The 27,969-nt window shown below is 53.4% G+C and overlaps 2 protein-coding genes across 5 annotated transcripts in view; one reads left to right on the top strand and one right to left on the bottom strand.

Moving 5' to 3' along the window:
- Nucleotides 1–1,998: 1,998 nt before the first annotated feature.
- On the bottom strand, nt 1,999–14,519 carry RDH13 (retinol dehydrogenase 13). Of its 3 annotated transcripts, XM_032263155.1 has the most exons (8): nt 14,321–14,519; nt 11,713–11,831; nt 9,091–9,246; nt 6,184–6,288; nt 5,840–6,052; nt 4,961–5,062; nt 3,083–3,389; nt 1,999–3,026 (listed from the first exon to the last, which is right to left on the bottom strand). In XM_032263155.1, exons 1-7 carry the CDS (start codon nt 14,383–14,385, stop codon nt 3,145–3,147), a joined length of 1,005 nt encoding a protein of 334 aa, XP_032119046.1. In that variant the 5' UTR covers nt 14,386–14,519; the 3' UTR covers nt 1,999–3,026; nt 3,083–3,144. The 3 variants fall into 3 exon arrangements, with proteins under 3 accessions (XP_032119046.1, XP_032119047.1, XP_032119048.1); XM_032263156.1 differs by lacking the exon at nt 11,713–11,831 and having other exon boundaries at nt 14,321–14,509; XM_032263157.1 differs by lacking the exons at nt 1,999–3,026; nt 3,083–3,389 and adding an exon at nt 4,394–4,724.
- Nucleotides 14,520–24,312: 9,793 nt separating this feature from the next.
- Nucleotides 24,313–27,969, top strand: part of EPS8L1 (EPS8 like 1) — a 14,073-nt gene continuing 10,416 nt past the window's right edge. The window contains exons 1-3 of one of the 2 annotated variants that reach the window (XM_032263106.1): nt 24,313–24,562; nt 25,826–25,881; nt 27,812–27,852. In XM_032263106.1, the coding sequence (XP_032118997.1) occupies nt 25,865–25,881; nt 27,812–27,852 (58 nt within the window). In that variant the 5' untranslated portion in view covers nt 24,313–24,562; nt 25,826–25,864. Of the gene's footprint in view, nt 24,577–25,825; nt 25,882–27,811; nt 27,853–27,969 lie in introns of both variants that reach the window. The other variant, XM_032263104.1, reaches the window with a different exon arrangement.

Here is a 27,969-nt window from a genome sequence, read left to right as displayed (position 1 = left end):
CCTCCCCCATTTCTGAAAGCACATCCATCACCAACCATAGGTTCCTGTTTGCCGTTTACTGGCAGGAAAAAAAAAAAAGGAAAGCTGGCTTTCTACTAAAAACCACCTTCTTTGAGCATTTATCAAACTCAACCCTGCGAGGGCCACACATCACCATCTTCCGTCCCAGGTAACTGGGTGTTTTTGGAGTGCTCAGGTGTATCAGGGACCTAGTCAGTTGCCATCGAATATATATATGGGGCCAGCCCCTGTGCCACCAAAGAGGGGGGAAGATGTTGAAAACATCTTACAGCTGGCAGCAGTGCCTCATGCATGTAATCCCAGCACTTCGGGAGGCCTAGGTGGGTGGATCACCTGAGGTCAGTTCAAGACCAGCCTAACCAACATGGTGAAACGCCATCTCTACTAAAAATACAAAAATTAGCTGGGCATGGTGGAGCGCGCCTGTAGTCCCAGCTACTCGGGAGGCTGAGGCAGACTCACTTGTACCTGGGAGGCAGAGGTTCCAGTGAGCTGAGATCGTGCCACCACACTCCACTCTGTCCACAGAGCAAGACCCCCTCTTAAAAAAAAAAAAAAAAATCCTACAGCGGGCAGAAGGACACAGGATGATGGAGAAAGGGGCTGGGTGCAAATTAACCCTTTGATTGCTGGGTCCCTAGCGACAGCAGTTGGATGGTTCTTAGCTGTAGCTGTTTGTTTACCAACCAGCACAGGAACACGCCAGTACTGTACTCCAGGCTGCCTAAGCCCCACGTGGCACCTGGTGTCAAGGCAGCTTGCGGTGCTGTGTGGGGCTTGGGCAGCCTGGGTGCAGCGTTTCTCAAAGTGCATGTCAAGAATGTGAAGCCCTGGACCCCTCCCAAGACCTAGGGAACCAGAATCTTACAGGTGTGACCCCCAGAATCTTTCTTTCTTTATTTTGAGATGGAGTCTCGCCCAGTCATTCAGGCTGGAGTGCGGTGATGTGATCTTGGCTCACTGCAACCTCTGCCCCCTGGGTTCAAGTAATTTTGCCTCAGCTCACCTATCAGCTGGCATTACAGGCATGCACCACCACGCCTGGCCAGTGTTCTATACTTTTTATCACAATTTTAAAAAGCAGAGAGAGTGCTTGGGTGAGTCCTACACACATATTTAGAGAACCAGAGGCTTTGAGATTATCCTCAGGGCCCCCGTCTGATGGGATGTTTCTCTAACTTGCTTTTCCATGATCTCCCAGTAAGAAATACATACTACACACATACTCTCCTGTTGGGGGCCTAGGGTAGTCTCCTGATTCCCCACTCCTGGTATTCACACCCTGGAGTGGTCCCCTCCTCTTCGGCTGAACCTGTAACTTGCTCCCAAGCAAGAGCATATAGCAAGCTCACACACATAGTTGTTGGTGTGATTCAGTTTGTTAGACGAGAGTCTCAGTTCCTCCCTGGCTATGCCACAGGACCGCCCACCATGGCAGCTAGCTCCATCACAGCCAGCCATCCAGCAGGCAAGACAGAGGGCTGACAAGAGGGAGTTCTAGCATCACAGAGATCAGGTTTGTTTGTTTTTGAGACAGTCTGGCTGTCGCCCAGGCTGGAGTGCAGTGGCACGATTGCAGCTCACTGCAATCGCTGCCCCGACTTCAAGTGATTCTTCTGCCTCAGCTGGGATTACAGGCGTGCACCACCACACCGGGCTAATTTTTGTATTTTCACTAGAGTCAGTATTTCACCCTCTTGATCAGGCTGGTCTTGAACTGCAGACCTAAGGTGATCCGCCTGCCTCAACCTCCCACAGTGCTGGGATTACAGGCACGAGCCACCATGCCCAGCCCTATTTCTGTTTTTCTACAGCTTCAGCAAGTCTTTCAGTTCCCCTCCAGTCCTCCCTCCCCCGGGCTGGTGACATCAGGGCCCGAATCAATCTGCTGTGGGCTGGGCGGCTGTTGTGTGTATCGTAGGATATTGAGCAGCTTCCCTGGCCTCCCCAATATCCCAAAGAAAAATACTGAAATACTTTTTGTATCTCAATGACAGCTCTTCAGTGCCCCCTTCAGTTCTGCATCTAAGCCCAGAGCCCCTTCAGCTCACCCTGACCTCCGCCCGGTTTCTAACACAGCAGTCTTGTAAGAGCCTGACTTAAGTGACCATTGCCTGTGAAAGGGGTAAAAGGAGTTTTCATCTCTAAAATGTCTGAACTGCATGGCCTCTTGCCCTGGTGATAAACTGATATCTTGTGTCCCTAAAAGGAATAAATCCGTGAGTTGTCTTCGTTCAGCTCACGGACATTCCCCTGTACACAGAGGAAAAAATAAAACCTACAACGCTACTTTTTTTTTTTTAAATGAGCAAGTTTGAGAGTCTGCAGTTTGGATGGATTACCATGAGAACTGACAGGAAGGTGGGAACCCCAGGCACTCCCAGGTTCTTGCAGCAGCTGGTGGAGTTCCCAGTCCATTCCAGGCAGAGCTTGAACTCAGATGACACCTGCTCTCTGGCCAGGATCTGGCACAGGAAGCCCTCAGCAAGCACCTCTGGCAGGGGCTGTGCACAGCCATGCAACGGCCAGACAACAGCTCACCACACCACGCCATCACAGGAGGTAGCAGCTATTCTGAGCACTTCACCGCTGGAGAAATCAAGGCTCAAGAGAGGACCATGCGTGCACAGCGTCCCACAGGGACCCAGGAATCCACCGAGTGTCAGACACCTTGCCCATGCTCTTCACGGAGCACCTTGGAACCCACCCCCACGGGCACCGCTGCCTCTCCTGACATCGGCCTCAAGCATACAGAGACTGTTCCTCCTCAGCCGTACCCAGTTTAGATTCCCAGAGGAAGTATGGCCCTGCTCCCCTGCTGGCAGCAGAGCACACGGGACCAGCCAGAGCCCAGGGCAGTGCCCACCTGCAAGCCAGTCCGCTGCGACCAGCACTGCCCGTTAGAGGATGCTGCGGTTGTGGCAGCCGGCAGTTCTGCGTCTCCCGGCTCAGGTGGTGCTGACACCGCCCCCTAGAGGATGCTGCGGGCGTGGTGGCCTGCGGTCCTCCATCTCGTCACTCAGGTGATGGCAGGAAGCTGCGGGTGTGGTGGACAGCGGTCCTCGGTCTTGTGGCTCCATCTTGGAGCCTCAGCCTCCATCCTGGCTTTCAAACCTCCAGAGGTTATCTGGGAAGGGGTTGCTCCCTCACAGAGGACACATGGGACACCTCCAAGCCCACCAGGCGGGCACTTTCAGCCCAAAGCCGCCGGGCCACCTCCTCATCCTCAGCCTCGGGGGCTGGGGACTTCTGTTTGAGTCCATCAAAGTACTTTCCGGAAACATCCACCAGTTCCTCCGCCACGGCCAGGTATGTACTGGGCTGGGCAGCCAGCTCGGGGCTCTTGACCAGCAGCCAGAAGATGGGCCCTGCAATCAGCCCACAGGGCATTCAGTCCAAACACATTCAGAAGTCAGGAAGCCCCACTACCCCGTCAGGGAGTTCCAGGCCCCTGGAGTCCCACAGAGCCCTCCAGCCCTTTCCCTTTGGCTCACTCCATCTGCAGTTCCCTTCCCTGGCACCGCCCAGGCAAATCCCTCCAGACCAGGGATCATACCAAAAGCTGCCTCCCCAGGAAGCCTTCCTGGCTTTGCCCAGGTAAATGAAAGCTCTCCTCCTCTTAGCCCCAGTAGTCACCCTACCCCATTTCTCCTTAAGTAACTTCTTAAATGCACCTGGCACCAGCCCCAGGTTAATTTTTCTTTTTTTCTGAGATGTGAAGTCTCTGTGTTGCCCAGGCTGGCATGCAGTGGTGTAATCTCAGCTCACTGTAACCTCCACCTCCCAGGTTCAAGGAATTCTCCTGCCTCAGCCTCCCAAATAGCAGGGACTTTAGATGCACACCACCATGCCCAGCTAATTTTAGTATTTTTAGTAGAGACAGGGTTTTACCATGTTGGCCAGGCTAGTCTTGAACTCCTGACCTGAGGTAATCCACCCGCCTTAGCCTCCCAAAGTGCTGGGATTACAAGCCTAGCCAGGTTAACATTCTTGATGGCAACCACCTATCCACACCGGGGAAGAGAAGGGAACAAGAAGGGAACCCAAAAAGCAGCAGAAGAGAGGAAGTGGAAAGGAAGCAGAAGTGAACTGGAAGGGAAGGGAGGCAGAAGGGAGTGGACGGGAAGGGGGAAGGAGTAAGGAAAGCACCAGGGAAGGTGAAGGAAGTACTAGGGAAAGGGGAAGGGAAGGGGGAGGGAACCGGGAAGAGAAGGGAAGCAGAAGGGGGGAGTGGACGGGAAGGTGAAGGGAAGTACCAGGGAATGGAAAGGGGAGGGAAAGGGGAAGGGGACCCCCAGGGAAGAGGAAGGGGGAGGGGGCCCCCAGGGAAAGGAAAGGCAGGGGAAGGGAACCAGAAGGGATCCAGAAGGGATGGGAACCAGCAGGGACGGGAAAGGCTGGAACTGTTGATGCAGCCTATTCTTTGAGTGGGTCACGGTGCTGGCCCTTTCCAGGAAAGTCTCCTCTAACCCTCCCAGTGACTGTGAGGTGAGTCCCATTATGGCCTTGACTCTGCAGATGAAGAAAGAGGCTGGTGGGGATGGGGGGGCTTACGCCATTTCCCCAGGAGACACGGCTGGCTGGTTTGGGATGAAGCTGGAGTTACACCAAGCACGGCCTGACTCCAGGAGTCAGTTCCATGGCCTCTTCCTCTGAGACATGGTTTTCTCATTGGCCAGCAGCATTCTACCTGCTTCCTGGGGCTGTTGGAGGCTGGCAGGCCACATCGACATAGGAAAGGGACTCGACCTTTCTGCCTCGGATGATGCAGGGGAGGAGCAGGCACGAGGCCCCAGGGACCATCTCGGAGGGAGGGTCCCAGGGGAGGAGCAGGCACGAGGCCCCAGGGACCATCTCGGAGGGAGGGTCCTGGGCCCTGGGCTGAGAGAGCAGGGGTAGAGGGCTCAGTGCAGAGACCCCAAGCTGGGAGGAGACTCACCGAGGGTGGTGCTGGAGAAGGTGGAGCCATGGATGCCTGTGTGTCTGCCCAGCTCTGTCCTGGCCACGCCGGGGTGCAGGGCATTGACAGTCACACCAGAGCCTAGGGGAAAAAGAGAAGATTGAGGGAGGGGTCCTTACCTGGAAGGCCGTGGCAGCCCACACTCAGCTCTGGGGCTTCCTATACTCAAACCCCATCGTCCCTCTTGCGCTGAAATCTTAGTAAGGTGGTCTTATCTTGCAGGGCAGCTCTGCCACATGGCGCCTGGGAGCAGAGCTTTCCTGGAGGGCTTGATAAACCCAGAACACCAGGCTCACTCGGGAGTCTGAATCGGTGGGTGGGGCTGGGATCTGAGATACGGCTACTCAGACCAGCTCCCAGTGGGGCTGGCACTGCTGGTCCACAGGCCGTCTTTCAGAGGCAAGGGCCCAGGGCAGGTTTCTCAGCAGACGCTGTGAGGGGTAAGGGGCTGTCTCATGTGCTATAGGACACTGAACAGCATCCGGGCCTTTACCCTCCAAATGCCCAGAGCAATCTCTCCCCGGCCCACCTGGGATTACTGTGTCTCCAGGCAGTGACAATTCCAGGCCAAAAGTGCTCCTGGTTGAGACTCACTGGCTGGAGCCAAAAGGTTGAGCTGCCTACCCAACAACAGCAGGGAAGGACACTGATCCAGGCAGACTAGACGGCCTGGGATGAATGAAGAATGATCGATTAGTGATGTCTGCTTCAGGCACCAGAAGCGGCACGGTCGTCCCTGTGCTCTACTTTAGCCCGCTCTGTTCTGGGGCCACAGCTTGGCCTCCGCTCAGCCCAGGATCACGGAAGAGCTGCTCTAGGCTCAAAGTAAAGAGGGAGGCCGAGCCTAGCACCCTGTACCTTGCAGCCGCCGGCTCAGCTCCTTGGTGAAGAGGACGATGGCCAGCTTGCTCTGGCTGTAGGCGGCTTTGGGGTCATACTTCCTCGTCTGCCAGTTCAAGTCATCAAAGTCTATGTGCCCAGCAATGTGGGCCAAGGACGAGAGGTTGATGATCCGTGAAGGGGCTGAGGCTTTCAGCTTGTCCAGCAGCAAGTTTGTCAAGAGAAAGTGACCTGGGTTAAAGGATGACAAAAAGGTCACTTTTGATCGGGCACAGTGGCTTACACCTATAATCCCAGCACTTTGGGAGGATGAGGGGGAGGATGGCTTGAGCCCACGGTGTAGCCCCCTGCCCAGGCCTCACCCAGGTGGTTAACGCCAAACTGCATCTCAAAGCCATCCTCCGTTGTCCAGTGGGGGCACCGCATCACGGCCGCGTTGTTGACGAGAATGTCCACTCGCTGCTCCTCTGGAAGAGAGAGGCGGGGAAGGAGATCTCAGGGTGAGCACAGACCCCAGCCTAAGGCACAGTAGAAGCATTCCTGTGCTTCTGGAGCCCATGAAGGTGGCCCCTGCTAGAAACGGTCTGTGCAGAAGTGGCCACATCAGGATGAGGTCATTAGGGTGAGCCCTAATCCAATGACTGGTGTCCGGTTTTGTTTTTTGAGACAGTTTCCCTCTTGTCACCGGTGCCCATAATCGCAGCTACTCAGGAGGCTGAGGCAGGAGAATCACTTGAACCTGGGAGGAGGAGGTCATAGCCGAGATTATGGGCACGTGCCACCACACCCAGCTAATTTTATTTTTGGTAGACATGGGGTTTCACCATGTTGGTCAGGCTGCTCTCAAATTCCTGACCTCAGGTGATCTGCCCGCCTCAGCCTCCCAATGTGCAGGGATTACAGGTGTGAGCCACAGCACCCGGCCTGGTGTCCTTATAGGAAGGGAAAACAGACGGAGACACAGTGGGGAGGAAGGCCACGTGTGGAGGGAGGCGGGGAGAGGAGGTACAGCTCCAAGGTGAGGGTGGGCGACTGCACTGGAAGTGGAAGAGGCTGGGAGGATTACGGCCCAGCTCACAGGAACACAGCCCCAGGGACACCCAGATTCCAACTGCTGGCTTCCAGAACGGTTAGGGAATGCACTTCCGAGGGTGGAAGCCCCGGGGTTTGTGGTGCATGGTTACAGCAGCCCCAGGACACACACACATACCCTCCACACCTCCACCGAAGCCTTGGGACTCTTTCCTGCAGGAGCCCCAGCACTGCAGGTTCTCAGGTGCTAGCTTCATTCCCAAACCTGCCACCTCACTTGCAAAAGCAACCACAGTGCCCACAGACTGGGAGGGCGAGGCAGGTGGATCACCTGAGGTCAGGAGTTTGAGACCAGGCCGGCCAACACAGTGAAGCCCCGTCTCTACCAAAAATACACAATTAGCCTGGCATGGTGGCGCACGCCTGTGATCCCAGCTACTCCAGAGGCTGAGACAGGAGACTCGCTTGAACCCAGAAGGCAGAGCTGCAGTGAGCCAAGACTGCACCACTGCACTCCACCCTGGGTGACAGAGTGAGATTCTGTCTCAAGAAAAATAAAAACGTTACATCCACCTCTGAGACTCTGAGGCATTACCCTCTCACTGTTCTTTGTGATCTTACCACAGCGCCTCTCACCTATTCCACACAACATCCACAACAAGGTGGCTCCCTCTTGAGCCCCAAGGGCACAGCAGGGACTCAATGTGTGTGAACGAGTGAGCACCTGCGCCTACCTCCCTATGACTGTGACTGAGGTTCCACAACACCCTGTTTGTCCATTACCTGAGCGCCCGTTTACTGAGCGGGGCGCATCGACTCTGAACAAGAAAGCTTTGGCCCTTTCCAGTGCCAGACAAAAGAAACAAAGTGGCCGTGCACGGTGCTCACGCCTGTAATCGACCAGCCTGGCCAACATGGCAAAACCCCATGTCTACTAAAATTACAAAAATTAGCTGTGCATGGGGGTGGGCGCCTGTGATCCCAGCTACTCGGAAGGCTGAGGCCGGAGAATTGCTTAAACCCAAGAGGTGGACATTGCAGTGAGCGGAGATCGCACCACTGCACTCCAGGCTGGACGACAACAGCGAAACTCCATCTCAAAAATAAAATAATAATGTTTAATGTATTCTTGAGCCTATTTAAGATGAACAAGAATAGAAAAGCTATATGGTCACTGGTATTGAACTCCTGACCTCAGCCTCCCAAAATGCTGGGATTTACAAACATGAGCCACCACGTCTGACCAGTTCTGTCTTTTTTACACTGCAGTATTTTATAAATGTCCCATAACAAACACACACTTATTTCTTTAACCATGGTGGGGAAGACACTTGATCCATAAGCACTTAATAAGGCCGGGTGCAGTGGCTCAAGCCTATAATCCAGCAATTTGGAAGGCCAATTTGTGTGATCACTTGAGCCCAGGAGTTTGAGACCAGCCTGAGCAGCATGGTGAAACCCCAGCTCTACAAAAAAAAATGTGGTGGCATAAGCCTGTACACCCAGCTACTTGGGAGGCTGAAGTGGGAGGATCACTTGAGCCCAGCAGGTTGAGACTGCAGTGAGCCATGACTGCACCTCCAGCCTGGGTGACAGAGACAGACCCTGTCTCAAAAAAACTAATTATTCAGACCAGGTCCGGTGGTTCACGCCTGAAATTCCAACACTTGGGAGGCCAAGGCAGGAGGACCACCTGAGGTCAGGAATTTGAGACCAGCCTGACCAATGTAGTGAAACCCCACCTCTACTAAAAATACAAAAAAATTAGCTGGGCGTGGTGGCACATAACTGTAATCCCAGCTACTCGGAAGGCTGAGGCAGGAGAATCACTTGAACCCAGGAGGCAGAAGTTGCAGTGAGCTGAGATCATGCCGTTGCACTCCAGCCTGGGCAACAGAACAAGATTCTGTCTCAAAAATAAAAATAGTCGGGCACTGTGGCTCACGCCTGTAATCCTAGCACTTTGGGAGGCCGAGGTGGGTGGATTACCTGAGGTCAGGAGTTCAAGACCAGCCTGGCCATCATGGTGAAACCCTATCTTTTAAAATAAATAAATAAATAGTAAAAATAAAGTCATAGCTTGCAGGCTGTACAAAAAAAAGGCAGCCACTGGATATGGCCCGTGGGCCACAGTTCACCAAAACTAAGCTCTAAAGCTTCCTTGGTTCTTTCACTCCTCAGCCTGCCCCTGGGAGGCGCCCATCCCAGACTCATCGCACAAGCCAGTGTTGTCCTACCTTCATTGATCTTCGCTGCAAACTCTCGGATGGACTTAAGGGAGGCCAGGTCCAACTGCCGGGCATTCACATGGTGATTGAGGGTCTCCCGGCGGATGGCCCTTGCCGCTGCCTCACACTTCTCCATGTCTCGGCAGGCCAGGATGACGTTGCCTCCTGAAAACCCAGAATAGAAAAAGGTTTACATTAATAACCCACTCCTAGATACTGACACAGGAGAAATGAAAACATTTCTACACAAAACACGTCTACACAAAAGCACATGCACCAATGTTCACGTGGTACTCTTCACAGAAGCCAGACGGTAGAAACAAATGTCCATCCATGGATAAAGGGATAACAACATGGTCCCTCCAGAAGGGTGGAATATTACACAGCTGTGAAAAGGAGTGGAGGACTGACTCAGGCTACAGCAAGGAAGACCTCAGAAACTCTGCTCAGGAAGAGAAACCAGACACAGAAGACACATAGCGGACAATCCCATTTACAGGAATTCTGTTCACACGATTTCACGCATATGAAATGCCCAGAATAAGCAAATCCACAGAGAAAGAAAATAGACTATTTGTTGCCTAGGGCTGGGGGGAGAAGGAATTGCAGCTTGGTAGTTAAAGCAAGCAATGTTTCTTTCTAGAGTAACAGAAATGCTCTAGGGTTGATTTTAAAGATAGTTGCATCGCTCTGTGACGATACTAAACATCACTGAACTGGCCAGACACGGTGGCTCACACCTGTCATCCCAGCACTTTGGGAGGCTGAGGCAAGAGGATTGTTTTTTTTCTTGAGACGGGGTCTCTCTCTCTGTTGTCCAGGCTTGAGTGCAATGGGGCGATCTCGGTTCACTGCAACCTCCACCTCCAGGGTTCAAGTGATTCTCCTGCCTTAGCATCCTAAGTAGCTGGGGTTACAGGGGCCTGCCACCTCACCCAGCTTATTTTTTTTGTATTTTAAGTAGAGACAGGGATTTCACCATGTTAGCCAAGCTAGTCTCAAACTCCTGACCTCAGGTGATCGGCTCCTCAGCCTCCCGAACTGCTTGAGTTACAAATAACCCACAGCACCTGGCCTCCAATTTTTTTGTTGTGGTAAAATTACACATCACTTAAAATTTACTGTTTTAATGCTCTTTTTTTTTTTGAATCACAGTCATACTCTGCTGCCCAGGCTGGAGTGCAGTGACACCATCATAGCTCATTCATCCTTGAAGTCCTGGGCTCAAGCGACCTGGGACTACAGGCACCACTGGTGCCAGCACGCCTGGCTGATTTTTTGGGGGGCAGAGAGATGGGGTCTTGCTATGTTGTCCAGACTGATCTGGAACTCCTGGCCTCAAGTGATTCTCCCGCCTCAGCCTCCAAAAGTGCTGGAATTATAGATGTGAGCCACCTTAACCATTTTTATGTATCCAGTTCGTTGGTATTAAAAACATTCATGGCCGGGCGAGGTGGCTCAGGCCTGTAATCCCAGCACTTTAGGAGGCCAAGGCGGGTGGATCACCTGAGGTCGGGAGTTTGACACCAGCCTAACCAACATGGAGAAGCCCCGTCTCTACTAAAAATACAAAAACATTAGCTGGGCATGGTGGTGCGTGCCTGTAATCCCAGCTACTCAGGAGGCTGAGGCAGGAGAATTGCCTGAACCCAGGAGGCGGAGGTTGCAGTGAGCCGAGATCGCGCCATTGCACTCCAGCCTGGGCAACAAGAGTGAAACTCCGTCTCAAAAAAAAAAAAAAAATACAAAATTAGCTGGGTGTGGTGGAGCATGCCTATAATCCCAGCTACTTGGGAAGCTGAGGCAGAAGAATTGCTTGAACCTGAGAGGCAGAGGTTGCAGCAAACTGAGATGGTGCCACTGTGCTCCAGCCTGGGCAACAAGAGCAAAACTCAATCTCAAAAACAAACAAAAAAAATTCCTAATGTACAACCAATACAACTACCCATCTCTAGAATCTCTAGAACGTTTTCATCTTCCCAAACTAAAATTCTGTACCAATTAAACAATAACTCCCCATTCTCCCCTCCCCACCCCTGGCAAGCACCATTCAAACTTCTCTATGAATTTAGGTAGCTCATATAAGTGGAATCATACAGTATTTGTTCTTCTGTGGAATGGCTTATTTCACTTAGAGTCATGTCCTCAAGTTTCATCTGTTAGAATGCCCTTCCGGCCAGACGCAGTGGCTCACACCTGTAATCCCTGCACTTTGGGAGGCCAAGGCCGGTGGATCACCTGAGGTCGGGAGTTCGAGACCAGCCTAATCAACATGGAGAAACCCTGTCTCTACTAAAAATACAAAATTAGTTGGGCATGGTGACATATGCCTGTAGTCCCAGCTACTCGGAAGGCAGAGGCAGGAGAAATCACTTGAACCCGGGAGGCGGAGGTTGCAGTGAGCCGAGGTGGCGCCACTGTACGCCAGCCTGGGCAACAAGAGCAAAACACCACCTCAAAGAAAAAAAAAGAATGCCCTTCCTTTTGAAGGCTGAATCGTTTCACTGTCTGCAGACGCCACATTCTGTTTCTCTGTTCATCTGTGAGTGGGTGCCTGGGTTGCTGGACTGTGAATCATGCTGCATAGGTGTGCAAATCTCTCTCCCAGAGCCAAAGCAGGGGAGATTTTACCTCTTTTGGCCAGTTCAAAGGCGGTCTGCTTCCCTATGCCTGTGTTAGCGCCCGTCACGATGACCGTCTTCCCAGGGATGGTGGCCTTGCTGGGGCAAACCCCACCGGCAACATTGTCCCTGAGGGCGGGAAGGGGCACAGTCAGTCCTGTCTGCTCACTCTCACCCCACGTGCCCCTGACTGAGTGATCTCAGACAAACCCATATGAGCTCACTCCCGTCCCCCAGCTGAAAAACAGATGTCATCACATCACACAGTGGGATCTCTGTCACATTCTCCATGTTGGTCAGGCTCGTCTCGAACTCCCGACCTCAGGTGATCTGCCTGCCTCAGCCTCCCAAAGTGCTGGGATTAACAGGTGTGAGCCACTGCACCCGGTGACAATCGTTATTTTATAAATGCCTAATGCATGAGATTCCCAGCCGGGCAAGTAATCCCAGCACTTTGGGAGTCAGAGGCAGGCAGATCACTTGAGGTCAGGAGTTCAAGACCAGACTGGCAAACACGGTGAGATGCAGTCTCTACTAAAAATACAAAAATTAGCCAGGCATGGTGGAGGGCACCTGTAATCCCAGCTACTCGGGAGGCTGAGGCACAACCAGAAAGCGGAGGCTGCAGTGAGTCGAAATGACACCAGCCTGAGTGACAGAGTAAGACTCCACCTCAAAAATCTTAAAATTTAAAATGCCCACTGCATGAGATTCCCACGGCTGCTGTATGCATTACCACAAACTCAGTGACTTAAAACCACATAAATGCATTATCCTATAGTTCTGCAGGTCAAGAGTCCAAAATAGGTCTCACTGCAATAAATCAAGAATTGGCAGAGTCACGCCCCTTCTGGAGGTTCTAGGGGAGAATCCATTTCCAGCTGCTACAGCCTGCAACATCCCTCCACTCTTGGCCCGCCTCCATCTTCAAACTGATATCATCCCTGGAACCTCTCCTTCTGGCTTCCACCTGACCTCTGACTGAGCCTCCTGGTCCCTCACATAAGGACCCTATAAGACTACAAGGCAGGCCGTGCACGGTGGCTCACGCCTGTAATCCCAACACTTTGGGAGGCCGAGGTGGGAGGATCACTTGAGGTCCGAAGTTCAAGACCAGCATGGTCAACATGCTGACAGCCCATTTCTACTAAAAATACAAAAATGGGCCGGGTTCAGTGGCTCACGCCTGTAATCCCAGCACTTTGGGAGGCCGAAGCCAGTGGATCACCTGAGGTCAGGAGTTCAGGACCAGCCTGGCCAACACGGTATAGCCCCGTCTCTACTAAATATACAAAAATTAGCTGGGCATGGTGGTGGGCGCCTGTAACCTCAGTTACTCGAGAGGCTGAGGCAGGAGAATTGCTTGAACCCAGGAGGTAGAGGTTGCAGTGAGCTGAGATCACGCCACTGCACTCCAGCCTGGGCAACAAGAGCAAAACTTCATCTAAAAAAATAATTAACAGGGCATAGTGGTGCACACTTGTAGACTCAGCTACTCGGGAGGCTGAGGTAGGAGGATCACCTGAGCCCAGGGAGGTTGAGGCTGCAGTGAGCTGTGACAGCATGACTGCATTCCAGCCTAGGTGCCAAAGAGGCCCTGTCTCAAAAGAAAAATAAAAAAGCCTACATGATAATCATAAGATCCTTCACTTAACACATCAGCAAGACCCTCTGACGCTTGAGGTAACGCAGTCACACATTGCAGGACTGGGACGTGGCCACCTCTCCAGAGCCATGACTTTGCCCACCACACCCATGTCCCACGGAGGCTAATGCTGGAAACACACAATGTCCAGCAACAGGAGGCTGAGCCGATCTGCACCACAGCCCACAGGGGAGAAACTCCAGGACATACGGTGGCCACCAGCCACTGAGGCTTATTTTTAAATAACTTTAAGTAGCCCTGGCGGGGCGCGGTGGCCCACGCCTGTAATCCCAGCACTTTGGGAGGCCGAGGCAGGCGAATCACAAGGTCAGGAGTTCAAGACCAGCCTGGCCAACATGGTAAAACGCCGTCCCTAGTGAAAATAAAAAAATTAGCCAGGCGTTGTGGCACAGGCCTGTAGTCCCAGCTATTCAGGGGGCTGAGGTGGGAGAATCACTTTAACCTGGGAGGGTCGGAGGTTGCAGTGACCGGAGATCGCGCCACTGCACTCCAACCTAGGTGACAGAGCAAGACTCCGTCTCAAAAAAAAAAAAAAAAATTAGCCGGGCGTGGTGGCGCGCCTGTGGTCTCAGCTCCTGGGGACGCTAAGGTGGGAGGATCACTGGAATCCAGGTGGTCAAAGCTGCCGAGACCGCGCCACTGCACTCCAGCCTGGGTGACAGAGCCAGATTCTGCCTCTAAAACTAAATGAACAAATAAATAATAAATAAGAGTTTAAAAGTCTGAAAGGAAAGCCACATTTACAAGGGCCCAGGCTCGCCCTTCCCTCCGCGTGACCTTGGGCCGTGAGCCGGCCGGCCCGAGCGCAGGTGTGCCCCACTCCCGGCAGGCAGCGCGGTCCGCAGCTGCGGCGGCTGGACCCGGGTGCGAGGGGCGGGGGTCTGCGCCGCCTTCCCTGCCCCAGCACTGGGGGCCCGCCGTGACCGCGCACGCAGGGCTAGAATGTACTCACTTGAGCAGCACGGCGCCGCCTACTACGGTGCCCAGTGCCGACAGCGGCAGCAGGTAGCGGTTCATGCCGGGCCCGCAACGCGGCTCGGCGGTCTGCGCGGAGCCGACTGCTGACCCGCCGCCCGGGAAGCTCCCGGAAGAACGCGAGACGCAGCGACGCACCTGGGGAAGCGCAGGCGCGTTGGGGCCCGCGAGTTCCGGAACTGGGCTGTGAGGGGCGTGGCAAGGGCAGAGTGGGCGGGGATCCCAGGGGCGGGACCTATGAGCATCGGCCCTGAGCGCAGTTACAGCTGGTAGTGGCGGTTTCGAGCATGTGGGCGTAGCCTTGTCCGAGGGCGGGGCCTACGGTTCGTTCGAACGACGTCACACTTGCCGCACCTTTTAAGGCGCTGCGCAGCTCTAGAGTAACACAGGTTTGAATCCCACCACTGTTAGTTGCAGACTGCGACCCTCTGTGTGTCTTTCAAATATGTCAGCCTATTTCCTTATCTGGAAATGTGTGCTTACCTTCTTCATAGGCTTTTGGGGATAATTTGAGAATTTCCATGCTCAGAAACAAGGATATAGTAGCCTGTTGGTACCCAAGCTTCTGGGGCGGCTTGGGTCCTGGACTCCTGGTCTGAGGGAGTTGAGGACTGGGGCCTGGACTCCTGAGTCTGAAGGAAGAGGAGCTGGGGTCCTGGACTTCTGGGTCCAAGGGAGGAGAGGCTAGGTGTCAGGACTCCTGGGCCTGAGGGAGGAGGGGCTGAGGGCCTGATTCATTCCCAGATTCTCAGAATCTCATCCCAATGTCTGAGCCTGTACAGAGACGTCTTCCTGAACTCTGCCTGAACTTTTTTTTTTTTTTTTGAAATGGAATTTCCCTTTTGTGTCCAAGGCTGGAGTGCAATGGCGCGATCTTGGCTCACTGCAACCTCCGCCTCCTGAGTTCAAGCAATTCTCCTGCCTCAGCCTCCCAAGTTGCTGGGATTACAGGCATGCACCACCACACCCGGCTAATTTTGTATTTTTAGTAGAGATGGGGTTTCTCCATATTGGTGAGGCTGGTCTCGAACTCCCAACCTCAGGTGATCCACCCACCCCAGCTTCCCAAAGTGCTGGGATTACAAGCATGAGCCGCCGTGCACAGCTGAACTACCTTTCTTTGAGTATCGCAGACACTCCTGCACTTACCTGTCCATGTTTGTTACCCCCACCAAACCAGGATGCACCTCTGGGCACCTGCTTTCCCTTGCACTGCTCCAAGCAAGCGTATCTGATCACCACCTCCTACCCCTGACAGTGTCTGAGGCCCCAGAAGCAGATGCCACTGGAAACGGAAGAATTCAACCCAAGTCGCTCTGACTGGGAGTAAGTTTTCTTCCCCCCTCATATGAACGGTCATCTTCTTACAGGAGTCCTGCCATAATGGAGATTACTCAGGCAGAAAGAGCTGTTTTAAGACCTTAGTCCTATAGTCCTGAAGCTCTCACCACCTCAAACAAAAATTAAACCAGTTACACGATGACAAATACGGTATGATTTCACTTCTATAAGGTACTTGGAGGAGTCAAATTCATAGAGACAGAAAATAGAGCGGTGGGTGCCAGTGGCTGGTGATGAGATTGGGAAGTTGTAGGTTTTTGCTGCTGCTGTTGTTTTGAGATCGAGTCTCGCTGTGTCGCCCAGGCTGGAGTGCAGCGGCACAATCTCAGCTCACTGCAAACTCCACCTCCTGGGTTGAAGCGATTCTCCTACCTCAGCCTCCAAGTAGTGGGATTACAGGAGCACACCACCACACCTGGCTAATTTTTGTATTTTTAGTAGAGATGGGGTTTCACCATGTTGACCAGGCTGGTCTCAAACTCCTGACCTCAGGTCATCTGCCCACCTCAGCCTCCCAAAGTGCTGGGAGTACAGGCGTGAGCCACTGTGGCCGGCCCCCTGTCATTGAATTTGGAAGGATGACATGAAATCATCCATAACAAGGACTTAATCCATAGTAAGTGCCAGAACATTGCTGGCCGTTAACACTGTTACCACAAAGAGAACAATGCGTGCAAATTTGTCCTCTGAGGACCTCCTCCTACCTGATTCCCAGACACACCCAAGGGAGTTAGAACATCTATTTGGACTCTCCGTGGGCTGTCCACCCCTTTACCATTTTTCTCTTTGTTAACAAGTTCCTAATCAGCTTTGGGTGCTGTCCCAGGTGCTGAGAGGATTCTGCCACAATGCCCTTTGCTTTCCGCATCAGAGGGTTTATGGCACCCAGTTCTCATTCTCATTCTCTCTGTCCTTTTTCGCTCTCTCTCTCTCCGTCTCTCTCTCCCTCTCACCCTCTATCTCATCTCTCCCCCATCTCTCACCCCTCTCCGCCTTCCTCTTTCTTTCTCTCTCCTCCTTTCTTCCTCTCTCTTCTTGTCTCTCCTCTCTCTCTCCCTCTCCCCCCAACTCTCTCTCCCCACACCCATCTTGAGAGCCCTTAGCAGTGTAAGATGAGTTTAGCTACCCCAAAGCTCTGTCGAAATAAGGACGGGGGCCAAGGGGCTCCAACTGTCCCAGACTCCAGCTGGAGTCTTTCCAGCCCAGGCCCCTCTCCAGCTTCTTCCCGAGCCATCACCAAAGGGCACACAGATAAGCAACTCCACCAAGGCCTGTGCAGACCGTAGATTCTTGAGCAAAATAAATATGGTCCTTGCCTGAAGCCACTGGGTTTTACAATAATTAGTTACATGCCTGTAGTAACTAGAATGATTTCTCCAGGTTTTTTAACTTTTTTTTTTTTTTTTTTTTTTTGAGAGGGAGTTTTGTTCTTGTCACCCAGGCTGGAGTGCAGTGGTGCCATCTCAGCTCACTGCAACCTCCGCCTCTCAGGTTCAAGTGATTTTCCTGCCTCAGCCTCCTGAGTAGCTGAGACTACAGCTGCCCGCCACCACGCCCGGCTATTTTTTTGTATTTTTAGTAGAGACAGGGTTTCTCCATGTTGGCCAAGATGGTCTCAATCTCTTGACCTCATGATCTGCCCACCTCGACCTCACAAAGTGCTGGGATTCCAGGCGTGAGCCACCGCGCCGGCCCCCAGGCCCTGGGCTAATCACTATCCTTGCCTCATCGCACCAACCCTCCTACCAGGCCTTCACACACGTACTAGGATTTATGCCCATTTGAAAGAGGAAGACACTTGGCCGGGAGCGGTGGCTCATGCCTAGAATCCCAGCATTTTGGGAGGCCAAGGCAGGCGGATCACGAGGTCAGGAGTTCAAGACCAGCCTGGCCAACATAGTGAAATCCCATCTCTACTAAAAATACAAAAATTAGCCAGGCATGGTGGCATGCACCTGTAGTCCCGGCTACTCAGGAGGCTGAGGCAGGAGAATCGCTTGAACTCGCGAGGCGGAGGTTGCAGTGAGCTGAGATCGATCGTGCTATTGCACTCCAGCCTGGGTGAGAGAGAGAGATTCTGTCTCAAAAAAACAAAGAGGAATGACTCAACGCCTGTAACCCCAACACTTTGGGAGGCCAAGGTGGGCAGATCACAAGGTCAAGAGATCGCGATCATCCTGGACAACATGGTGAAACCCCGTCTCTACTAAAAATACAAAAATTAGCTGGGCATGGTGGCAGGTGCCTGTAGTCCCAGCTACGAAGGAGGCTGAGGCAGGAGAATCCTCATGGCTGAACCCAGGAGGTGGGGTTTGCAGTGAGCTGAGATCGTGCCACTGCACTTTAGTAGCCTGGTGACAGAGCAAGACTCAGTCTCAAAAAAGAAAATGTATTCCAGCTGAGGAACAAACGAAAAGTAAAAAAAAAAAAAAAAAAAAAAAGAAAATGTGGCACATATACAACATGGAATACTACACAGCCATAAAAAACGATGAGTCTGTGTCCTTTGCAGGGACTTGGATGAATCTGGAAACCATCATTCGCATCAAACTGACACAAAAACAAAAAACCAAACATCACATGTCCTCACTCATAGGTGGGTGTTGAACAATGAGAACACGTGGACTCAGGGAGAGGTCACACAGTGGGGGCAGTTGTGGGGGCGGCTAGGGGAGAGACAGCGGGGGGTGGGAAGGGCGGGGAGGGATAACACGGGGAGAAATACCGGATATAGTATGCACCTATGCAGCAACCGTGCATGACCTCCACATGTACCCCAGAACCTAAAGTAAAATAAAATTAAAAAGAAAAACAAAAGAGGAAGACCCTGGGGTTCAGGGAGCAGAGAGTAAAGTCACTTGCTCCAATCCAGGATCCAAAGTCAAGTCTGTCTGGGGTCCTGTCCCCGTCACCGCTCCCTTGACCCAGCCCCCACAGACCTGGGAAGGAGCCCAGCTCCTCCAGTTTCAGGACAGGGCTGCCCAAACCGCCCTGCCAGGATCCCTCCCAGAGAACAAACAGCTCCCGCCCGCCGCCAGCCTCCCTCCTCCACCGCCTCCTCCTCCTCCTGCCAGGCCGGTTCCCAGACCCACCCTCCCTCTCCCTGCACCCTCGCCAGGGCTGGTTGGTCTCAGAGGAACGCCTAGGAAAAACCTACCCAAACCCCTTGCAGTTAGGAAGGAGACCCGCCTGGGCTTCCTGAACACTGCCGATGAGACCTCTCTCATCGCAGTTAGAGCTGCCTGCGTTTTCCTCGCCTCCCCAAACAGACTGGGAACCCTAGAAACTGAGGCTTGGGACAGCCCATGAGAGTCAGCACTCAGCCACCCTCCTGGCTGCTGCTGTCAGTGCTGTCACCATCAGCGTGACTGTCACACACCTTACTTCCTGTGGTCAGCCGCACCCCTGCAGATTTAACCCGCCAGCCTCCCCAAGGTCTCCTCCGCCTGAAGTCCTCTCCGCATTCCTGGCTTCTCAAAATTCAGGTCAAAGCTCAGATGCCACCTCCTCCCCTGACCACCGTCCCTGAAGTGGCCGCACCTGCTTGCTTCTAGTCACTCCATCCCTTCACCTGTGTTTCGTCTCCTCCACAGCGTTTAGCACAGTCTGAAAGTCTTATTCATGTAGGTGTCTACTTTTTCATCTCCTACCACACCCACTAGGATGACAGTATCACAAAGGCTGGGGTTTCATCTGTCTCCTCCTCCTCTGTATCTGCAGAACTTAAAACATGCTTGGCACACAGTAGGTGCTTAAGTATTTGCTACTACATCACTTTGGAATTTTGAATAGAACATTCCCAATGCTTAGAATGTCAATCTTTGCTTCACTGTCCTTGGCAAACTTCTATTCATCCTACAAAACCCCATCCATTTATCCCTTAACCAGAAAAGGCTCCTGTGCTTTATACTATCACCCATAAAGCCGGATTAGGGCTTTCTCTGGGGATACACCTTGCCCTGAATCACACTTCCATTAGTGTACATATCTCCATGAATTATGACTGTGCACACCAGCAGGGTCTAGAGTGAGGCACCAATTTTGTCTCAGGAACTATGTATTGAATGAATAAATTCCTTTTTTTTTGAAACAAGATCTCACTCTGTCACCCAGGCTGGAGTGCAGTGGTGCAATCACAGCTCACTGCAGCCTTGCCCTCCCACGCTCAAGCAATCCTCCCACCTCAGCCACCCAAGTAGCTAGGACCACAAGTGCATGCCACTATGCCTGGCTAATTTTTAAATTTTTTTAGTAGAGATGGAATCTCCCTATGTTGCCCAGGCTGGTTTCAAACTCCTAGGCTCAAGTGATCCTCCTGCCTTAGCTTCCCAAAGTACTGGGACTATAGGTGTGAGCCACCACACTCAGCCTAATTATTTCATATGTAAGTAGCTTTCTCTCTCTGAGACCCAGCCCCCATCTAATTTATTACCTCCCCCCTTCTCAAGAACATGCCTTAGCTCCCATTGCCAGGGTATCTGACTTTTCTCCTTGTCAATAGGAATTTTTTTTTTTTTTTTTGAGACAGAATCTCGCTCAGTCACCCAGCCTGGTGTGCAGTGGCATGATCTTGGCTCACTGAAACCTCTGTCTCCTGGTTTCAAGCGATTCTCCTGCCTCAGCTTTCCTAGTAGCTGGGACTACAGGCGCACATCACCACACCTGGATACTTTTGTAGAGACAGGGTTTCGCCATGTTGGCCAGGCTGGTCTTGAACTTCTGATCTCAAGTGATCCACCCACCCTGACCTCCCAAAATGCTGGGTAACAGGCATGAGCCACTGTGCCCAGCTGTCATATGAATTTATTAGCAAATCCTACAGACTGGAGGATATGTGTTGGGGTGGGGTGGGGATTAGAGAAGAGATGGGAGTGGTTTCAAACATGACACTCGGGGGAGTCTCAGCTCTTCAAGCCCCAGTGGGGAATTCTGTTCTGTTTCGGGGACCTCCCAGGTCAGAGGAAAGAAAAATCCAGCCCCCATGACAGCTATCCCAGACTGGGCATAGAGGCAAACCCTGAACACAGAGCCCTGTCACTCACCCAGGAACAGGGGCCATGACAGAATAGCCAGGCGTGGGGAGGTTCCTCAGTGATGGGTCTCCCTGGTGAGTTGCCAAGACAGGGCTTCGCTGCCCCCGCCCTGGACCGGCTGAGTCACACTGTGCAGGGGTGGACACTGTGACTGCTATTTGGGAACCAGGTGCTATGGGTTACAGAGAGGGAGGGGCCTCCTTTGTGGCCAGAGAAGGAAGAAAGAGGCCCTGGGACTAGGGTGGAGGCTCCGGTTTCGGTCTTACCTGCTGCTCCAGACCACGGCCTGGAGGGCCGCCTACACCACCCCCAAAGCAAGGAGATAGGCCCAGCCCCTCCTCCCTCAGACCCGGGAGTCCAGACCCCAGCCCCTCCTCCCTCAGACCCGGGAGTCCAGGCTCAGTCCCTCCTCCCTCAGACCCGGGAGTCTAGGCCCCCAGTGACCCCCAACCCTTAGACCCAGGAGTCCAAGCTCCCAGTCCTCCTACCCCAGACCCAAGAGGCCTCGGACTCACACCAAGTGTCTCTGTGAGGTGGTTTTCTCCACTTGCACATCAAGAAATGAGCCCAGGCCCAGTGAAATCTGCATCTGTGTCACAGCCCAGGGCTGCTGTCACCTTAGGCTACTGACTTCCCTCTCTGAGCCTCTGTTTTCTCCTCTGTCAGTGGGGCAGGGGTCTGCTCCCTCCCCCAAACCCCAACCCAGGTAGGGTCAAGCATAGAAAATACTTGTGGCATGAATGTGATGAGAACACAGAATTGCAGAAGCCAAAGGAAGAGAAGCATAAACTGGGCGAGGAGGCTCACGCCTGTAATCCCAGCACTTTGGGAGGTCAGGAGATTGACACCAGCCTGGCCAACACAGTGAAACCCCATCTCCACTAAAAATATTAAACATTAGCCAGGCATGGCGGCAGGCACCTGTAATTCCAGCTGCTCGGGAGGCGGAGAAAGGAGAATCGATTGAACCCGGGAGGCGGAGGTTGCAGTGAGCCGAGATCGTGCCACTGCACGCCAGCCTGGGCAACAGAGTGAGACTCTGTCTCGGAAAAAACAAAAACAACAACAAAAGAAAGCAAGAAAAGCATAAGGGCGCTTCTTCCAACCCCCACCTGCCCCTCGCCCTGCTGTACACACGAGGATCACCTGCTGGGGACCGCAACCCAGCAGACCCCTGCCCACCCCAGCAGCCCTCCCTGCTTCACTCAGGCAGTTTCATGGCCGGGAACACCCCTCATCCTCTAGGATTTGACACTGGCTTTCAAGCTCGCCCTACGAGGTGACCCCTGGCCTGCCCTCCTCCTCCACGCAGCCTGTCCTGACCTTCAGCAGCCTCCTGCCCATGACCTCCCTTGCAGCACACACGGGAAGAAAGCCCACCACCTCCGCCAGCGCTAACGCCGGCCTTGCATTTCCTCTGTGCCAGGTACCGTGTGGCCAACTCTGTACAATCTCACCTGAGCCTCCCAGTAAGCTGGGCACCTTGGTGCATGCCTGTGGTCCAGCACTTCGGGAGGGCAAGGCAGAAGGATGATTTGAGCCCAGGAGCTGGAGACCAGCCTGGGCAATATAGGGCGACTCTATCTCCACCAAAAAAAAAATCAGCCAAGCATGGTAGTGCCCACTAGGGTCCTTGCCTATGGTTGGGAGGGTGGAGGCAGGTCTGAGATGGGAGGATCGCCCCAGTAGGTCAAGGCTGCAGTGAGCTGTGATTATGACACTGCCTTCTAACCTGGGCCACAGAACGAGACCCTGTCTCAATAAAAAGAAAAAGGCCGGGTATGGTGGCTCATACCTGTAAGCCCAGCACTTTAGGAGGCTGAGGCAGGCAGATCACAAGGTCAGGAGTTCAAAACCAAACAATATGGTGAAACCTTGTCTCTACTAAAAATACTAAAAAACTAGCCAGGTGTGGTGGTGTGCGCCTGTAGTCCCAGCAACTCGGGAGGCTGAGGCAGGAGAATCGCTTGAACCCAGAAGACGGAGGTTGCAGTGAGCCAAGACTGCACCACTGCACTCCAGCCTGGGCAATAGAGAGAGACTCTGTCTCAAAAAAAAAAAGAAAAGAAAAAATATTCCAACATTGTTATTCCCATTTTACAGTTGAAGGACTGAGGCACAGAGAAGTAATATGCCCAGGGTCACACAGCTAGAAAAGAGTAGGATCCTAAGGTGGCAGCAGAGGGTAGCATGAAAGCATGCAAAGTTTTAAACTGCACGGCGTTTGAGTCCCACCGTCTGCTCCACATATTTGCTGTGGGGCTGGGAATATATTAGCGTGTTTGTGCCTTTATTTCTTCATCTGTAAAATGGGGATAATAGGACCCATTCCATAGGATGTGGTGAGGATTATGCACACACACACACCCCCCAACACATTTATGATGTACTGAGAAGAGGATACATGTACCAGTGACTAACACCAGAATTACTAAGTGGCAAAGGCAGGACTCAAACCCACACCTTCCCTGCTCTCTGCTCTCTGGGATCTTGGTGTTGGAGTCTGACATTCTCATCATCCACTTGCTGCAGAGGTAATCTTGGGAAAGCTGGTTTTTTGTTTTTTCGATTTTTGTTTTTTGAGACGGAGTCTGGCTCTGTTGCCCAGGCTGCAGTGCAGTGGTGTGATATCAGCTCATTGCAACGTCCACTTCCCAGGTTTTTGTTTTGTTTTGTCTTTAAAGACAGGGTTTCACCATGTTGGTCAGGCTGGTCTTGAACTCCCGACCTCAGGTGATCCACCCGCCTTGGCCTCCAAAGTGCTTCAATTACAGCATGAGCCACCACGCCCAGCCCGCTTCCCAGGTTTAAGCGATTCTCCTGCCTCAGCCTCCTGAGTAGCTGGGATTACAGGCACCCAACACCATGACTGTCTAATTTTTGTATTTTTAGTAGAGAAGGGGTTTCGCCATGTTGGCATGGCTGGTCTCGAACTCCTGACTTCAGGTGATCTGCCTGCCTCAGCCTCCCAAAGTGCTGGGATTACAGGCATGAGCCACTGCGCCCACTCAAGTTTCTTAACCCCTCTCTGCCTGTTTCTTCATCTGTGAAATGAAGGCAGCCTCCCACCCAGACACACTCCCCTCAGGGGCTCTGGGGAGAAATCATGTGGATAGCTTTACTCGTAAGCTCTATGGCATGGAGGGAGTTCTCAAAAACTGATTTTAGAAAGGAAGGTGTTTATGCCTGGGAAGCCTATTCATTTCTGTGATGTCCTTGGAGCTGGGCCAGGCACTTACCAAACTAAATCTTAGCTTTAATCAGAATGGGGGAATCATAGAGGGAAATTTCCAAAGGAAGAGGGGAATGGGATGGGTGGGGGTTGAGGGCATGGGCAGAGCCAGTGATCATGGACAGGAGGTGGCCACAGAACAGGGAGTGCTACTGGCTCTGGAGACAGGTCAGCCCCGGGTTCAAATCCCGGTTCACCAAGTGCTGAAACGGACCAGTTGCCCACCCTCTCTAGCCTTCAGCTTCCTCACCTGTCAAGCAGAAATCCAACCTTGAACTTCCTCCCGTTGTTAGAATTTCCAGGAAGTTTTAAAAGACAGCTTTCAACTCTGACCTGTGAACAAGCCTGACATCAAATTACAATTTGTTGTTATTATTCTGCTGTTACAAGGCAGACAGTTAGGTTTCCCGGATCCCCTGAGGTCCTCCCAGCCCCCTCCTAGATCTGTCTGCCAGCCCCGCCCAGGGACACTCCAGCCAGGCGGTGCCAGGTGAACGCTCAGGTATGCGGAGGCGAGGCGGAGGCAGGATGGCCCTGGGAGGGAGCAGGAGGAGGGGCCAGCAGCCTGGAAGGAAAAGGACAGCAGAGCGCAGGGCAGAGCCTGAGCAGGCCGGTGAGGAGATACAGGTCGGGAGAGAAAGGGCCAGGGATCTGAGGGAGGAGGGGCTGACCCTGGACACCAGGGTCTGAGGGAGGAGGGGCTGGGGTCTGGACGCCTGGGTCTCCTGGAGGAGGGGCTAGGGGCCTGGACTCTTGGGTCTGAGGGAGGAGGGTCTAGCTCTGGACCCCTAAGTCTGAAGGAGGAGGGATTGGGGGCCTGAACCCCTGGGTCTGAGGGAGGAGGGGCTGGTGACCTGAGCTCCAGGGTCTGAGGAAGGAAGGGCTGGGGTCTGGACTCCTGAGTCTCATGGAGGAGGGGCTGGGCCTGGACTCCAGGGTCTGAGGGAGGAGGGGCTGGGGTCTGGATGCCTGGGTCTCATGGAGGAGGGGCTGACTCTGGACACCAGGGTCTGAGGGAGGAGGGGCTGGGTCCTGGACTCTTAGGTCTGAGAAAGGAGGGGACTGGGGTCTGGACACCTGGGTCTGATGGAGAAGGGGCTGGGGGCCTGGACACTTGGGTCTGAGGGAGGAGGGTCTAGCCTCCTAGACCCCTAAGTCTGAAGGAGGAAATATTGGGGGCCTGAACTCCTGGGTCTGAGGGAGGAGGGGCTGGTGACCTGGACCCCTGGGTCTGAGAAAGAAGGGGACAGGAGCCTAGACCCCTGGGTCTGAGAGAGGAGAGCTTAGGGGCCTGGACTCCTGGGTCTGAGGGAGGAGGGGCTGGGGCCTAGGCTCCTGGGTCTGAGGGAAGAGGGGCTGGGGCCTGGACTCCTGGGTCTGAGGGAGGAAGGGCTAGGGCCTAGACTCCTGGGTCTGAGGGAAGAGGGGCTGGGGGCTTAGACTCCTGGGTCTGAGGGAGGAGGGGCTGGGGCCTGAACCCCAGTTTGAGGGAGGAAGGGCTGGGGTCTGGACCCCTGGGTCCGAGTAAAGAGGGGCTGGGGTCTGGACTCCTGGGTCTGAGAAAGGAGGGGCCGGGTCTCTACCCCTGGGTCTGATGGAGGAGGAGCTGGGGTCTGGACTCCTGGGTCTAGGGAGGAGGGGCTGGGATCTGGACTCCTGGGTCTGAGGCAGGAGGGGTTGGGGACCTGGACTCTTGGGTCTGAGGGACGAGGGTCTAGCCCTGGACCCCTAATTCTGAAGGAGGAGGGGCTGGGGGCCTGAACTCCTGGGTCTGGGGAGGAGGGGCTAGGTCCCGGACGCCTGCTTGAGGGAGGAGGCTGGGGTAGGAATTAGAGGCTCCCACTGTCTGGGCCCTCACATCTTTGCTGGCTCCCAGGGCACCTCGAGGTGGGAAGAGGCTTCCCCTCCCAGCACCATGAGCACCACCACCGGGTAAGTGCCCCCAGCCACAGCCACAGCCCGCCTCCTGTCTGCCCCTGCCCCTGCCTCCTCACCCACACCTGCAGATCCTGTTTCCTGCAGCGCAGACTATGGGCCTGGCCCAAGCCCGGACACTCAGGAGGAAGCCAGAGCCACTCTCCTCCCTGCCCAGCCTGGGGTCAGGAGCACCCGCTGAAGAGCAGACAGGCCTGAGCTCCAGCTGGGCACTCATACTCAGTGCTGATGTAACCCTAGTCAAAGGACATCACCTCTTGGAGCCTCAGCCCCTCCTCTGTGAAACAGGGACAATTTTGAAAAATTGGCCGGATAGGCGGCCGGGCACAGTGGCTCATGCCTGTAATCCCAGCACTTTGGGAGGCCAAAATGGGCGGATCACCTGAGGTTAGGAGTTCGAGATCAGCGTAACCAACATGGTGAAAATCCCTGTCTCTATTAAAAATACAAAAATTAGCCAGGCATGATGTCAGATGCCTGTAATCCCAGCTACTCAGGAGGTTGAGGTGGAAGAATCACTTGAACCTGGGAGGCAGAGGTTGCGGTGAGCGGAGATCATGCCATTGCACTCCAGCCTGGGTGACAGAGTGAGACTGTCTGGAAAGAAAGAGAGAAAGGGGCAGAGGGAGGGAGGGAAGGAAGGAAAGAAAAGGAAAGAAACATTGACTGGGGGAGAGTGCATTATAGGACTTAGCCAACCACCGTCTCTCTGACAGCAGGTGCTCAATCATAGGAGCTGCTACTTCTACTGTTATCTTGTTAGTAAATATTGAACCTTTGCTAGAAAATCAAGGCAGTCGATAATGAAGACTCAAGTGCCTGAGAGTAAGTGGGGAGAAAAACAAAGAGAGATGAGTCAAAACACCTGCATGGTAGGTAGTGAGCTCTCTGGCCCAGAGGTAATCAAATTGTGGTGACATCAGACTGGCAGGAGCAAGATGAGGAAAAGACTTTGGAGAAAAGGGTTTCTCTTGTCTTTCTTCTTTTTTGAGATGGAGCCTTGCTTTGTTGCCCAGGGTGGAGTGCAGTGGCACAATCTCAGCTCACTGCAACCTCTGCCTCCGGGGTTCAAATGATTGTCTGGCCTCAGCCTCTCAAGTAGCTGGGACTACAGGCGCCTGCCACCACGCCTAATTTTTGTAGTTTTAGTAGAGATGGGGTTTCACCATATTGGCCAGGCTGATCTCGAACTCCTGACCTCAGGTGATCCTCCTGCCTCGGCCTCCCAAAGTGTTGGGATTACAGGCGTGAGCCACCACGAGCAGCCAAAAAAGGGTTTTTTGGTACCCCTGACCCCACCTGATCTCTGAGCTTCTGTTATTTACATGAAAGTGGGGATTCAAGATTCTGCTTGGGAAAGGTAACCTTAGGAAAAAATTGGGGACAGAAGGAGACAGAGAAGGATGTGGCTGGGAAGCGCCTGGCCCAGAGGAGTGGGAGGGGAAGAAGATAATTCCTGTCTACTTCAGATACCACTAATGCTATTGTAAATGATTCCCATTTATTGAGCAACTTCTGTGTGCTAAGCCCTGGCGGCATCTTAAGAATGATAATAACAGTTATCGAGGCTTCAAAATATGTCACCTGCATCATCTGAATTTGCCCAACAGCCTTGCTAGATGGATGTTACAGAAGGAGAAACTGAGGCAGGAGAGATGAAGACCTCTTCTCAAGGTCTTAAGGCAAGGAGGCAGTAGACAGGGGTTTGAATCCAGGACTATGCCACGGTCGAGACCGCACTCCCCTACCACCCAGCACCACCGCCTTACCTGTCTTCTTGAAGTCCAGCTCTGCCTCTGAGCTGAAAATAATAACTTTCCATGGCTCTGCATTACCCTCGTAATAAAGTCCTGGCTGCCCTCCTTGGCATTTCCACAGAATCTGCCCCCAATTCCACAGTCTCTCTCACCCCTCTTTTCTTCACCAGCCCAGAAGCTGCCCCGAAGCCAAGCGCCAAGTCTATCTATGGTGAGTAGGGGGGCAAGAGAACCCCAAGCCACAGAACTGGGTCCAAAGAAACAGGACCTGGACTCCTGGATCTGAGGGAGGAGGGGCCGGGGGCCTGGACTCCTGGGTCTGAGGGAG

The sequence above is a fragment of the Sapajus apella genome, unplaced genomic scaffold (assembly GCF_009761245.1).
Source record: "Sapajus apella isolate SASKATOON/1434 unplaced genomic scaffold, GSC_monkey_1.0 scaffold135, whole genome shotgun sequence".
NCBI classification, from domain to species: Eukaryota; Metazoa; Chordata; class Mammalia; order Primates; family Cebidae; genus Sapajus; species Sapajus apella.
Note: the sequence above shows the minus strand (reverse complement) of the source record. Positions and strands in the feature narration are given on the sequence as shown.

What these genes read in the sequence shown, in the direction of transcription:
- RDH13 (XM_032263155.1), bottom strand. Translation starts at nt 14,385, where the DNA reads ATGAACCGCTACCTGCTGCCGCTGTCGGCACTGGGCACCGTAGTAGGC. An exon ending in TGCAGCGAAGATCAATGAAG is followed by an intron (nt 6,289 to 9,090) that starts GTAGGACAACAC and finishes TCTCTCTTCCAG; the next exon opens with AGGAGCAGCGAGTGGACATT. An exon ending in CTTCTCCAGCACCACCCTCG is followed by an intron (nt 3,390 to 4,960) that starts GTGAGTCTCCTC and finishes GGCTGATTGCAG; the next exon opens with GGCCCATCTTCTGGCTGCTG.